The sequence below is a fragment of the Physeter macrocephalus genome, chromosome 9 (genome assembly GCF_002837175.3).
Source record: "Physeter macrocephalus isolate SW-GA chromosome 9, ASM283717v5, whole genome shotgun sequence".
In the NCBI taxonomy this organism is placed as follows: Eukaryota; Metazoa; Chordata; class Mammalia; order Artiodactyla; family Physeteridae; genus Physeter; species Physeter macrocephalus.
In genome coordinates this window covers 80,002,016-80,016,611 of record NC_041222.1, presented here as the reverse complement: position 1 = coordinate 80,016,611, position 14,596 = coordinate 80,002,016, and the positions used below count along the sequence as shown (strand labels likewise).

The 14,596-nt window shown below is 42.9% G+C and overlaps 1 protein-coding gene across 10 annotated transcripts in view; it reads left to right on the top strand.

The window, feature by feature from the left end:
* Positions 1–14,596, top strand: part of FANCC (FA complementation group C) — a 325,534-nt gene that overhangs the window by 307,675 nt on the left and 3,263 nt on the right. For all 10 annotated transcript variants that reach the window (XM_028494116.2, XM_028494113.2, XM_028494115.2 and 7 more), the window contains 4 exons: positions 789–864; positions 3,101–3,182; positions 8,103–8,283; positions 11,915–12,121. In XM_028494116.2, the coding sequence (XP_028349917.1) occupies positions 789–864; positions 3,101–3,182; positions 8,103–8,283; positions 11,915–12,121 (546 nt within the window). The remainder of the gene's footprint in view (positions 1–788; positions 865–3,100; positions 3,183–8,102; positions 8,284–11,914; positions 12,122–14,596) is intronic.

Genomic DNA, 14,596 nt, shown 5'->3' with positions numbered 1-14,596 from the left:
TACACAATAACATGGATGAGTTGCAGAAGAACATGTTGAGCCAAAGAAGCCAGACACAAAAAAATACATCCTCTTATGATTCTATTTGTGTGAAATTCAAGAAAATACAAAACTACTCTCTCTTGTTGAAATAAAATATTGGTTGCCGGGATGGGGTGGAGGGATTGACTATAACAGCCACAAGGGAACTTTCTGGGGTGATCGAAATGTTCTGTGTCTTGATTGGAGTGGTGGTCACATTGGATTTACACATTTACTAGAAGTCATCAAATTGTACACTTAAAGCCCTTGCACTTCACTGCTTATAGATTTTACCTCAACTTTTTACAAAAGTACTTCAAAACTTCTGTGCCTTCTGAGGGCATAGATAGGATAGAGCTTTGGCCCTCAAAGTATTGTGAGCACCATTGTTGTTTTATGCTTTTTTGATTCTAAAAAAACCATCTCACAACTGCCTTGGAAACTCTCACTTAAATAGAAGATTTGTGTATATAATTGAGTTCATGCGAGGTGAAGAACTGATATATAGACATCAGGAGTATAACTTTATTTTTCTTAAGTCCTAGAAGGTGACTTTAAAAAGGTTTAATTTTTTGGAACACATTTACAAGATTATTAGGAGAATGTTTTGTTTGTTTGTTTGTTTTTTTAATAAGTGTGCAAGGAAACATTCTGACCACATAAAGTAGAGGGTCTTTTTTGGGCAGAGGATGCAAGATTTTGTATTTTCTTAATACCCTTTCCAATGCTAATGTTCAAATGGTTTTGAATTTTTGATTCTATTGTAGCTGAAGTTTGCATTCAAGACCTACTTTCCTTATGCTTCTCCGTCTCTTGTCATGGTGCTACTCCAACACCCGAAAGGTATGTGAAGGTTGATTCTGCCCATGTTAAAATAACTTCTGGGAATACACTGATTAAATTATAACTGTTTCCTCCCAGTTCCTTATCTGTAAAGGGAATTGGTCATTGCTAACATCCTTTAAGCTCTCAGGGTCTCACATTCTGTGGATTTTGATGTGAGAATTTGCTTGACTTCCCAGTTACAATCATTTACCAAAAGAAAGAAAAAAGAACAAAATGGCCTCTAGTTGGGTTTTGATAGTCTGTTCTGGATAACACAAGGCCTCTGCTCGTGCCAGCCAGATCTACCTGGATGCCAGGAACAGGCTAAAACTTGGCTGATTTGGAATAAAACAGTATGTTTATTTGTATTTCATTCTTTCTACTCTGTGCCCCCTGTTGCAAAAGAAAAGATAAAATGATGAATGAAGCCAAGGAAGTTTAGTGGAAATTTCTCCTAACCAAGCCAAGGGAAGCCTTTTGAAAGAATTCAGTAAGTGTATTAGACCACAGCCCTCTCTGATTTCATTTGCCAGCCTTCCAGAGGCCATATCCAGTTGGGGAAGTGATGAGTCTGCCCTGATTCCACTGATGTTGATCTGTTAACATGCCTGTGGGCTCCTGTTTAGGAAACATTTCAGAAATAGAGAATATAGACATCCTTCCCGTCTAAAGCCTGAAATCTGAAGCAGAGGCAACACTGACACAAGACAGACTCTGTGACGTAGAAAAAGGCATTCATCTGACCATGGAAGGAAAGAGGAGAGAAAAGAGTAAAAGAATCCATAATATTTCCTTTTTATGCTGTTTTTTTCCCTGGCTTTTTCCTGAGACTTGAGTAAGTAAATTCATTTGAGGAAAGTATGATTCGAGGTTTCAGAGCATTTTACAAAATCAAAGTTCCTCTTCCTTGTTCTAAAAGATTAGGTTCTCACCCAAAGTGACCCACTTGATGCTGTCCTCTCAGATGCTAGAGGTGGAGGTGGTGATGGGCCTGTTGGGATCTCTAGTCAACTGTTTTGTGGAACTTAACCTGTGGGGACACAATGGGAAAACTTTAATAACAAGACAGAAAAGTCAGTAATTCACTTTCCAGGGCCACATCTCACAGCCTAAGTCAGATCAGCAAAGCCTAAGGTCAGCCTATGTGAGCAGCTGAATGAGCTCCGGCAAAAGTATTGGGGTTGTTATTTTTTAAATTTGGAAATCTATAAACAAAAGACTACCTCTGCTAGTTCCTAGAACAGTTTTCTGCATATTACATTTGGAAAAATAATGTTACATTCACAAATTGAAGTGTTTTTTAACAGTAGAATCTTCTATTCATGAGAAATTGATTTTGTGCCCACTGTAAAGTCTTGTAGGCATAAAAGATGGGTCACTTATGAGCCCTGACTATCCAGGAGCTACAAGTAAAGGAGACATAAAATACATATCTAAACAACTAATAAAAAGAAGAAAACAAAAATGCCTTCAAAGCCTGCAATTCAAGAGTTATGGGAGTTCAGAAGAGGGAGAGAGATAATTTATGATTCTTTAACATTTGTGGGGTAGTAGTGGTTATTGTATCACTTACATTATCTTTCTCGTGTATTTAACTACAGAACCTATCACTACATGGAAATATGGTAACCTTTTTCAGATGTTGTTTAGAACTACAGATACATACATGCTCAGAAGTGTTTAAGACCATGGGAAAATTGTGAAACCAGAAAAACTAAAGAAAAGACATTTGTCTGTATGATACCCATGTATTTTTTTCTGACCTTTTTTTTTTTTTAAACTATACACCTGAAATCTTATTCTAAATTCATCACAATAGTAGAAGAACAGTTGGGCAGCCCATTCCTAATTCCTTGTTGATTATTTTATTATAATCTCCATGTATGTTGAAATCACAGATTACTAGTGATATAGAGGAGGGGGTAGGTGAGTAGAAAAGAAAAACACCTGGGGCATCTTCCACATAGCCTTTGTAAACCCTATGGTGGGCTGCCTGTGCAGTCTCTGTCCACTCCCATGTACCCGAGTTAAAGAGCCTTTGAGTTTAGCTCTGTGTAACACTGACAGGTCTTTCTTCCTAGGCCAGAGACATAGATTCTGGCTGGGATCAGCATGAGAGCGGTGGTACAGATTCTGTGGGCCAGGAAAATTAAGGCCTTTCCTCCAAAAGGCCTCTTCTGGTCTTAGCTGTAAATGATTCCTAATAGGTTTGACTTTTCTTCAGCTCCTCTCTGATGGCTCTCTCCACCCACAGATATCCCACAGGGACTTTGGCACCAGGCTCTGAAACATATCTCTGAAATGCTCAAAGAAGTAGTTGAAGACCAAACTCATGGGTAAGCAAACACTGATGACTCGTAGGTCTGTTTCACACGCATTTGCTCTGGATCCTTATCTTCCCTTTGAGCAGGCCTGACAGGGGAAGGCATTACAAGCATACCTCAGAGATATTGCAGGCTTCGTTCCAGACCACAGCAATAAAGTGAGTCACACGACTTTTTTGGTTTCCCAGTGCATATAGAAGTTATGTTTATACTATCCTGTAGTCTATTTAGTGTTCAATAGCATTATGTCTAAAAAAAACAGTGCACATACCTTAATTTAAAGATACTTTATTACTAAAAATTGCTAACCATTGTCCAAGCCTTCAGTGAGTCATAATCTTTTTGCTGGTGGAGGATCTTGCCTCCATGTTGATGCTGCTGACTGATCATGGTGGTGGTTGCTATAGGTTGGGGTGGCTGTGGAAGTTTCTTAAGATAAGACAATATGGGCTTCCCTGGTGGCGCAGTGGTTGAGAGTCCGCCTGCCGATGCAGGGGACGCAGCGGGAGAGGCCACGACGGTGAGAGGCCCGCGTACCGCAAAAAAAAATAAAAAAAAAAAAAAGACAATATGAAGTTTATCACATCAGTTGACTCTTCCTTTCACAAACGATTTCTCTGTAGCATGCGATGCTGTTTGATAGCATTTTACCCACAGTGAGCTTCTTTCAAAATTGGAGTCAATCCTCTCAAACCCTGCCACTGCTTTATCAACTAAGTTTATGTAATATTCTAAATCCTTTGTTGTCATTTCAATGCAATGCTGTTTGATAGCATTTTACCCACAGCAGAACTACTTTCAAAATTGGAGTCATTCCTTTCAAACCCTGTCACTGCTTTATCAACTAAGTTTATGTAATACTCTAAATCCTGTGTTGTCATTTCAACAGTCACACAGCAGCTTCACCAGGAGTAGGTTTCGTCTCAAGAAACGACTTTCTTTGTTCATCCATAAGAAGCAACTCCTCGTCCATTAAAATTTTATCATGAGATTGCGGCAATTCAGTCACATCTTCAGGCTCCACTTCTAACTCTAGTTCTCTTGCTGTTTCTGCCGCATCTACAGCTGCTTCCTCCACTGAAGTCTTGAACCCCTCAAAGTCGTCCATGAGGATTGGAATCAACTTCTTCCAAACTCCTGTTAATGTTGATATTTTGACCTCTTCCCATGAGTCACAAATGTGCTTAATGGCATCTAAAATGGTGAATCCTTTCCAGAAGATTTTCAGTTTACTTTGCCCAGATCCCTCAGAGGAATGTACTCCTTAAACAGTTAAGAGTTGAAAGTCAAAATGACTCTGATTCATGGGCTGCAGAATGGCTGTTGTGTTAGCAGGCATGAAAACAACATTAATCTCACTGTACTTCTCCATCAGAGCTCTTGGGTGACCAGGTGCATTGTCAATGAGCAGTAATATTTTGAAAGGAATTTTTTTTTCTGAGCAGTAGATCTCAGTGGTGGGCATAAAATATTCAGTAAAACATATTGTAAACAGATGTGCTGTCATCCAGCCTTTGTTGTTCTGTTAATAGAGCACAGGCACACGTAGATTTTTAAAAGGGCCCTAAGATTTTCAGAATGGTAAATAAGAATTGACTTCAACCTAAAGTCACCAACTAGATTTGTCCCTAACAAGAGAGTTGGTCTGTCCTTTGAAGCTTTGAAGCCAGGCATTGACTTCTCCTCTCTAGCTATGAAAGTCCTAGATGGCATCTTCTTCCAATATAAAGCTATTTCGTCTACATTGAAAATCTGTTGTTTAATGTAGCCACCTTCATTAATTATCTTGCTAGATCTTCCAGATAACTTGCTGCAGCTTCTACACCAGCACTTGCTGCTTCACCTTTCACTTTTATGTATGGAGACGGTTTCTTTCCTTAAACCTCATGAGCCAACCTGTGCTAGCTTCAGCCGTTTCTTCTGTAGCTTCCTTACCTCTCTCAGCCCTCGTAGAATTGAAGAGAGTTAGGGCCTTGATCTGGATTAGGCTTTGGCTTAAGAGAATGTTGTGGCTTGTTTGATCTTCTATCCAGACCACTACAACTTTCTTCATATCAGCAATGACTGTTTTGCTTTCTTATCATTCATGTGTTCACTGTAGTAGCAGTTTTAATTCCCTTCAAGAACATTTCCTTTGCATTCACACCTTGGCTAACTGTTTGGCACAAGAAGCTTAGCTTTCAGCGCATCTCAGCTTTAGACGTGCCTTCCTCACTAAGCTTTATAATTTCTACCTTCTGATTTAAGGTAAGAGACGTGCCACTCTTCCTTTCACTTGAACAGTTAGAGGCCATTGTAGGGTTATTAACTGGCCTAATTTCAATATTGTTGTGTTTCCTACGGAGGCCCAAGGAGAAGGAGAGAAAACGGACAATTGGTAGAGCAGTCAGAACAAACACGTTTATCGATTAAGTTCATCATCGTATATTGGCACAGTTCATGGCACCCCAGAACAATTACAATAGTAAAAAGGAACATCACTGATCACAGATCACCATGACAAATATAATGGAAAAGTTTGAAATATTGTGAGAATCACCGAAATGTACACAGAGACAGGAAGCGAGCAAATGCTGTTGGAAAAATGAAGCCAATAGACTTGCTCAAAGCAGGGTTGCCACGACCTTCAGTCTGTGAAAAAACACAATTACCTGTGAAGTGCAGTAAAATGAGGTATGGCTGTATTGGTCTGTTTCCATCCCCAAACAGGTAAGCACACTGCTGAGTAAGAAGTGGAAGAAGCACTGTGAGCAGCTCAGAATAAATAGGCTGCATGTGTAAATACCTGGCATAGAAACTGTTCTGAGTAATGGCTAGTGTTAGGCTTTGAAATGTACAAGCATAACAATAAAAAAAATAGAACTTAGGAAAAAAGCAGTGCTCACATGCTGTAACCCCTGGCCTGCAGAACGAGAAGGGCACCTCTCTGGGCCCTTCGGTCTTCTCTACCTCTCTAGGGAAGGAAATTCTAAACTCCTCCTGCAAAGTAGGATGAAATGTTTCTTTTCCTCCCCCTTGTAATAAATATTTGTCTAAAATTAGAAAATCCTTTCTAGCATAAAGTAATTTCTAACATTATGATATTAGGTACCCTCTTCTATGTGTTATTACCCTAGAAGCATTCACATTTAGGCTTTGCTAAGTTCTTTGTAACATAGTACCCTTCGGCTTCCTCTTAACTTCTTTGCTTTTAGAGTATATATATTTTATTCATTGTCTATACTAGCCTACTAATACTGTCTTTATTTGTTGCCACTTTTCCTTCTTGAAATTCTCTATAATCTCATTACTGAGCCATCACACATTATGGCTGGTGCTCTTCTGTTCATCATCACTGATGCAGGTTTGGGTGCCAGTTACTCACACAGCCTCCCTCCCCGACCCTGCCCCCAAACTCTTACCAGTAGAGGAGACAGACAGAACTGTCAGCCAAGTGGGGGGTCAGAGGATTGGCCATATTAACGACCTGCCATACCCTGGCAGCCCCATACACACCCCTTCTGGTTGTCTCTGTTGAAGAGCAGGGCCTAGACCCCAAAGCTCTTAGGGCTCCTGCCTAACCCAGATCTGCCTCAACTAGGCTTCAGGGCCACCTGCGGGGAGGGGTCTGTGAGAAGCTTTAGGCACCTTCTCAGCCAGCCCCATGGGACTGCACTGCACACTCAGTTGCAGAGTGACCAGGCCTTGAGCTGTGACCCAGGAGGGGTGCCCGTGTGGAGCAGCGAGCGTGGGGGGGGGGGGCCCTTGCTCAGCTTACTCGTCCGTGAGGCCTGCAGGAAGGAGACCCCGTGGAGCTGGTTCCTTGCTTCTGAGACATAACCCAGCCCACTGCTCGTGTGGCCCCTGGAGCGTCAGCTCTCCCTCTTGTGGGGACGAGGGAGTAAGACTAATGCTCCTCCTCCTTTTCTGTCATTGTTTTGCAGGTTAGATTTCAGAACATTTAATCACTTGTTTTCGGGGAGGACTTAAACAGGAGGAAAGCAGTGACTAGGAGAGGCGGGAACAGTGCTGGCTTGGGGGTTCCACGGGCCAAGCAGAGGGCCACGCACCCAGATCCAGCAAAGACGGAGCACTGCAGAGGGGCTCAGAGCTTTCCTGTTCTAGGAGCTTCCCCAGTTCAGAAGGAAAGTTCTGCTCTATGTTAATCTCAGGCCAGTCCTGCTCCATTTCTCCCAGGGGAGATGTTAAACTGCTAGGACTGTCACTATGGAAAATTAGTGGGTCCTTTTACCTTAAGCAGAGCCTACCCTTTACTGCAACTCCCGGTTCCCTGTGTGACAAAAGGATAGCTTCACAAAAGCTTTAACTTTTCAGCATTGATATATACTTGATGACAAAAAAGAGTACAATATACAGCTCATTAAAAATTCATAATTGCCAAAATACTGACCAGAATCTTTTGTCTTGTGAGAAAAGGAATAGCACGTGTTTCGGCCTGCGTCCCTTCTCTGGTCTCCGTCTGGACCCCAGGGAGCCCCCTTGTTTCTTGCTCGGGGCTACCTGGGTGGCTGCCTGGTGGCAGAGGGGCCCCACTCTACACAGCAGCCCAGCTGTGCAGGCCACGCAGAAGGCAGAGCGGTGGGCCCGCAGGTTCTCATCTTGCATCGTTCTTGATGATCATGGGCCCAAACCTTCCTTTCTCGAAGGCCTGTGCTCACTCAGCGTCCCTGGATGACCTTGATTTAAAGATTTAAATGTCTGAGGTCCTCAGGGCACATGAGGTTTTGAGAGGCATGCCATTGAAAGTCCTGTGACAGGTTTAGGGCGGCATTGTGAGCTCTTTTTCTGAGGCTAACTCGTATTCCTTGCAAGTTGTACTTCAGTGGATAAGAACAATTGAAGCCAACCATTCACAAACATAAGTTGCTTTAAGAACCTAAAGGAAAAAGAAATCAAGTTGCCCGGCTGCCATGTGTTTTGGTTCTGTTCCAGGTCCTACGGAGGCCCCTTTGAGAGCTGGTTTTTGTTCGTTCACTTTGGAGGATGGGCTGATATGGTGGCTGAGCAGTTAATGACGTCGGAAGCTGAGGCTGAAGCTCCAGAGGCCCTGCTGTGGCTCCTGGCTTTCAGCTGCAGTCCAGGAGCTGGACATCAGCAGAGAGCACAAACCATGGTGGGTGTCCAGGCCTATGGTGTGCGGCCTCAGGATCAGTCTCTCAGGGGCTGGAAGGGGCCCTGCAGTGGGTTTGGCTTTCACTGACCCCCAGGCACCTCAGCAGGTACATGCAGACATCCGCCTGGACGAGTGAGTGGGAGCTGGGCCTGTGGTCGAGGTGTTTTCCTGCCCTCAGGAGTGGACTGGAGGCCAGGCGCTGCCTGCTGTCCTGGGAGGCACCCTTCCATCCCTGGGTCATTTTATCTCTTCTTGGTCACTGCCTCTCTGTCATGCTTCACAGGCACGCCTGGCCCTGGGGCCGCTCCCTCCAGGGGATGCCATGCAGGGTCTGACCGCTCGTCCTCTTTCTGATCAGTGGCCTGGCACTGTCTGCTTCCGTCTTGACTTAACTCCTTTCTTGGATCAGTCAATAGATCCTCACAGTACAGGCTTTGTTTAGAACTCTTACAGAAGTAATCACAGATATTAACCACTTAGCTTCTGAAAAAGGACTTGGTCATTTCCTAAATAACAGAGCAGCAAAGTACAGGAGTGGCTAACTGTCTGTGGCAGAGACAGTTGTTATTTTGTGTGGAATATAATAATTACAGGAGCAATGTTTTGATTAAAGGCATTTGCGCCTTCCTTGCAAACATTTATTTGCTGGTTTTTAAAAGTTCAACTGCCAGCACTTTTTGCTGATTTTAATAATTAAAGGGAGCAGGTTTCTTTATGTAGAGAGCAGTGCTCCTATTTGCTTGATGTTTTCTGTTTGAAAAAAAGAGACTAGTTCAGATATGGCTGTATATTTTACTTGTTTAAAAGCATGTTATATGGCAGGAGAAAGAAAAGAGTTGGGATTTTAAAAAGTTGAAATTTGGTGATGATTTTGGATCAAAAATAGAACATTCTTTTTAGAAATTAACATGTATTTCAGAATTGCTATCTGGTTAAAAAGAAAGCCTATTTTTCCCTTTTAAAATATCACATTAAACTAATTGAAGAGAATCCAATTTTTCATTATCTTAATTTTAATAATAATTAAAATGTATGAAGTACTAATGATTTCTAAAGCCTTTTTATATACACTTTATATTTGATTCTGTATAAGCTAAATTGGTAGGTTATATGTTAAATTCCAAATCGATCATAGAAGCTGACAGATTACTTTTGAAGTGTAGAGAAATAAATTGTCCAATAATGTTTATTTTCTAGAGAGTTCTGCATTGGCCTATCTTTCTACTAGTTAAGTTGGTCCTTTTTTTTTTTTTTTTTTTTTTAATAAAACGTATGCCTGGTTCTTACTCAGGGGGTGCTTTGGCAGCCTGGATAAAAACAGATTAGCTCACTCAGAGTAGTTTAGTGCCAGTACGTCTGTTTCCTTCCTCTTCCTTCTCGGTGCTCAACCTGAGGCACCAGTTTGTGCGGCATCCCAGGGAGCAAATGGGGCCCAGTTTTCCTAGTGTAACTAGTAGTGCATACTTCTCGCTCTCCTGACCTTTGATGGTCTGTTGGATGACTTGACAAACTGTGAACTGTCTTTGAAAGCATGATTATTGTAAGATTTGACTGAGCTTGACAATTTCTGTGCCTTTGCCTTGAAAGGCATAATTAAATCACGGTACTGGACTGTACGCAGCAGTGTTCTGTGACTGGAACCGTCACCTTTGCTGGGCATCCTTGAGGTTCAGGTTTGGGAGGGGGTGGGGCAAAGAGCAGCCGTTCCTGCCTGGGATGCGTACGGCCTGCTCAGAGACCCGCTCCACTCTGCAAACCATGTTCTCTGCCAGCCAGTGTTCATCGTCTTTTGCTAACTTTGAATTAAATCCTGATAAAAAACAAAAACTGTCTATGTTAGTATACTCTTAAGAATTAGGTGAGGGTTCATACTCTTTAACCCTGTCATTCTACTTCTAGGAATTAGCCTAAGGAAGTAGTTAGAGAGCCATATAAAGATTTATGTACAAGATCATTGCAGCATTGTTTGTAACTGCAATAACTGAAAATGGCCTACATTTCAATAGTAAGGATATCAGCTAAATAAATTGTGCTGTATTACAACAACAGAATAGCATTCTACCATGAAAAATCATGTTATCAAAGAAATTGTGCTATAGATAATGGTAAATTGCTTATAGTGAACTGTGAAAACTCCTCTAGAATACCTTATGTATAGTGAGTGCTGTGTTCACAATGCATAGAAAAAAGATGATAAGGATGTAAACCTCACTTTCAACGAGTCTCTTTGGATAGTGAAGTTATAGTCATTTTGATTTTTTTCTTTTTACTTTTTTGTTCAAATGTTTTACAGTGAGCATATATAAATTTCCATAATGCAGGATAAAAATTAATACTTAGACAAGAAAGCTTATATTTTTCTCCTGGAAAGATTTTTAGAAAGCATTAAAGTTTTGGGCAAGTGAGGAAGGTATTTGAAGGAAAAGATGGCCTGGAGTGAAAGAGAAAGGAAGACAAGCCTCAGGGAATATTGGACGAGAGGAGAAAATCAAATTGCAGTCAGGAAGAAAATGGATACGGAGGCATTGCTTCCTAAGCCCTGACATTTTTGCAGACCCACCTAGGTGCAGGACAGCCGTGGGCCCCCGTAGACGCTGTCAGACAAGGGCAGGCTGGTCCCGGACAAGAGAAGAGGGGGTGAGGGATGCTGCCCTCCTGCATAGAAGGGCCCTGGGGTGCAGTTTCTCACGGTCTGTCTTGCCTTGTGGCTGGAGTCGCTCACACAGCACTGCTAGTGTACTGGAGCTTATGACAGACTTCATTGAATGAAGCCTTAACTTCCAGGGAAAAAAAACGACTCACATAAAATCCATAAAATTGGTCATGGGAATTTTCAGAGTAGGGCTAAGTATTCTTTTGAAAATGAGGGAACATAGCTCTTCATGAGTTCCATGTGGCATTTTGGATCTACAGCTTTCAGTTTTTACTGTTTTCCAAGTCACAACTTGATGTACCATTCTTAGAGCAAACAGAAATCTCAGCATGAAATAAATATTTTTTATGCAAAAACAACCCACAGACCTATAACAGCCACTATTATTATGTGGATTCCACAGACTTGTGACCTCTGCTTGAGCTTTAAACATGTATGAACAGTGTCCCAGTGTCTAAACCAAATCGGTTGTGTGTGTGTGTGTGTGTGTGTGTGTGTGTGTGTGTGTGTGTACGCACGCACTTCCTCCCCGCGAAGGTGGCAGAAAGGCAAACCTCATTCTTATCAGCACGTTGGCTCAGCGGAGGTCTGAGCACCGGGCTTTAATTGACCTGTGGCTGTGATAGTGAGCAATTCTTCAAGGAGCCTTTTGTTCTCTTCCCCACAATATAAAAATCTGACTACATTCTGCTGAGGACTTTTCTCCATTTCCTTTCATACAAAAAAAAGGTCAATTCCTGGCATGATGCCCTGGCTGCTTAGTGAGCAGGACGAAAGAAAGTCAAGAAATTTCCATGACGCCCATTTGGGTTTGTGTGGAGCAGTGCGTAAACCCTGAACACGGTCCGCCCCATCTGCCCTCCCTCGGGCGCCAGTCCTCTCCTGTTTCTGGGGGTTGCTTCAAAGAACTGAGTCATCCTACAACCTGCGTGTCCCGACTCTTCCCTAATCTCTTCCCTTTGAAATTGTACTTCCCAGGTGGAGGTGAAGGCAGTGCTCAGCTGCCTCATGAAGCTGCTCAGGAGTCCAACCCTCTCGGCCAGGGATCTGCAGGCAGCAGCTGGAGAGGGCGGAGAGGGAGCTCCCAGACCGCCTGCCTGTCAGCAGCTGATCAGGCGCCTCCTCCTGAACTTCCTGCTCTGGGCTCCCGGAGGCCACGCGATTGCCCAGGAAGTCATCACGCTCGTAAGTCTCCCCTTTTCTGGCATCCTGGTTCTCGCTGTCGTCCCGGTTCTCACTGTCATCCCAGGTAAAAGGTGGGTTATCACCCAAGGACCCAGCCTTTGAAGAGTGTGGGTACCAAGATGCTGTCCAAACGTGGCTGGACAGGCCGGGAGGGGACAGCTGGGCCAGACCCAGAGCCTGCCCTATGCGACACCTGCATGGCACAGAAGAGGAAAGGAAGGCTCCGACAGGGGAGGGGACTTCTCCCAGGTCACACAGCTCACCGCCAGGGCCCACGGTGAAAGCTCATCTTCTGTCTGTCTCCCCAGGCTGTCGTCTTTCAGTTACAGTTCATGACTCTTCCTCCTCATGAAGAGAAACAAGACTTCAGTGAGAATATGGTCACTGCAGTGGCTCAAAGAATTTCATTTGTTAATTTTAAAAAAAAGTTTGCTAATTACAAAGAGCTCCTTCTGAAAGCCCAGCTGACCTGAGCGGTTCTTTACGGTCCAAGCAAACGTGAGCACCGCTTATGGCATGGGACTCAGCAATGATTTCTTGAATAATGACACTAAAAGCACAGGCAACAAAAGAAAAAATACATTGGATTTCATCAAAATAAAAACCTTTGCAAATCAAAGGACACTATCTAGAAGGTGAAAAGACAAATCTTGAAATGGGAGAAAAATTTCGAATTTATACTTGGAAATATTTGGAAATCACGTATCTGATAGGGGTTTAATGTTTAGTGTTTAGACTATAAAAGGAATTCATACAACTCAACAACAGTAAAACAACCCAGTTCAAAAACTGGCAGTGAATTTAGACATCTCTCCAAAGAAGATGTACAAATGGCCAATAAGCATATGAATAAAATGTTCAACGTCATTAGCTTTTAGGGAAATGCAATCAAAACCACAATGAGGTACCACTCCATACCCACTAGGACATATACTATAAACCAAGCCAAACAAAATGGAAAACAAGACAGAAAGTAGAATAGAGGTTATTAGGGGCTGGGGAGTAGTGCAGAGTTCCTGTTTGGGATAATGAAAAAGTTTTGGAAATGGATAGTAGTGGTGGTTGCACAGCATTGTGAATGTACTTGATGCCACTGAATTGTACATATAAAAATGGTTAAAATAGCAAATTTTATGTTATGAGCTCATCTCAAAAAAAAAAAAAAAACAACGTGCTGGTTCTTGGAGTTAGGTTTTTTTCTGTTTTTGTTCTTATTTTTTACTGTCATATAAGGTATATACAGAAAGGTATAGCTTGATGAATTTTTGCAAACCAAAAACACCCATGCAGCCAGCAACCAAATCAAGAAAGGAATGTTCCCAGTACCCAGAGGCCCCCTCCGGCTCCCCTCCAGGGCAGGCTCTGTTTGAATGTGAACATGAAGAAAGTCCCAGTGACCAGTGGGACTGCCAAGAACCTCAGTAACCAGTGCCCGCAAGGTTCTTCTTGGTTCTAGGAGAACAACGTGTGTGGGGTGGGCAGACCACGCAGCCAGCCTGTCAGTCTGCCCTCTCGGGCTCAGACAGAAGACCTCCCAGAGCCTGGGTGTGGCCGAGAGCAGGGGAGGACTTGCTTGTCACCTGCTGGGTGCCATCCCCTCAGGGCCCACCCCAGCACAATGATCTATCGCGTGCTTTTATAAAATGCACATCTCACTTACCTCCAAATCCATTGGGGGAGGGGAACTACATAGGTGAGAGTTAAATAATGTCCTCATAGCTGTAGAACTTGGTATCAACCAACTTTTTCTCTGGCCAAGTGTAAATTATAATAGTCACTTTTCGGCCACTACCTCAGCCAGGTGATCAAGGTCAGCATCAGCAGGGATAAGTCACGTTGATATGAAGTGATGAACATGGCACTTTACTTCTGTGGCCTTCCTACCCCAAACCTATAACCCCAGTCTAATTTTGAAAAAACAGTTGACAAAAACCCCAGTTGAAGGACATTTGACAAAAATACCTGACCAGTCCTCCTTAAGACTGTCAAGGTCCTCAAAAACAGGCAAGTCTGAGAAACTGTCACAGCCAAGAAGAGCCTAAGGAGGGATGATGACTAAATGTAATGTCGTGTCTTGGATGGAATCCTGGAACAGAAGAAGGACATTAGGGAAAAACTGAGGAAATCAGAATAAACTCTGACCTAAAGATAATGTTAATAAAACATTAATATTGGTTCATTAATTCTGACAAATGTACTAACTATACTAATGTAAGATGTTAACAGGAAAACTGAGTGTAAGGGATATGGGATTTCTCAGTATTTTCTTTTGGGTCAAACTATAAATCTAAAACTGTTCTAAAATTGAAAGTTATTTTAAAAGTCAAAGGCAGGGCTCCCCTGGTGGCGCAGTGGTTGAGAGTCCGCCTGCCGATGCAGGGGACACAGGTTCGTGCCACGGTCTGGGAGGTTCCCACGTGCCGCGGAGCGGCTGGGCCCGTGAGCCATGGCCGCTGAGCCTGCGCGTCCGGAGCC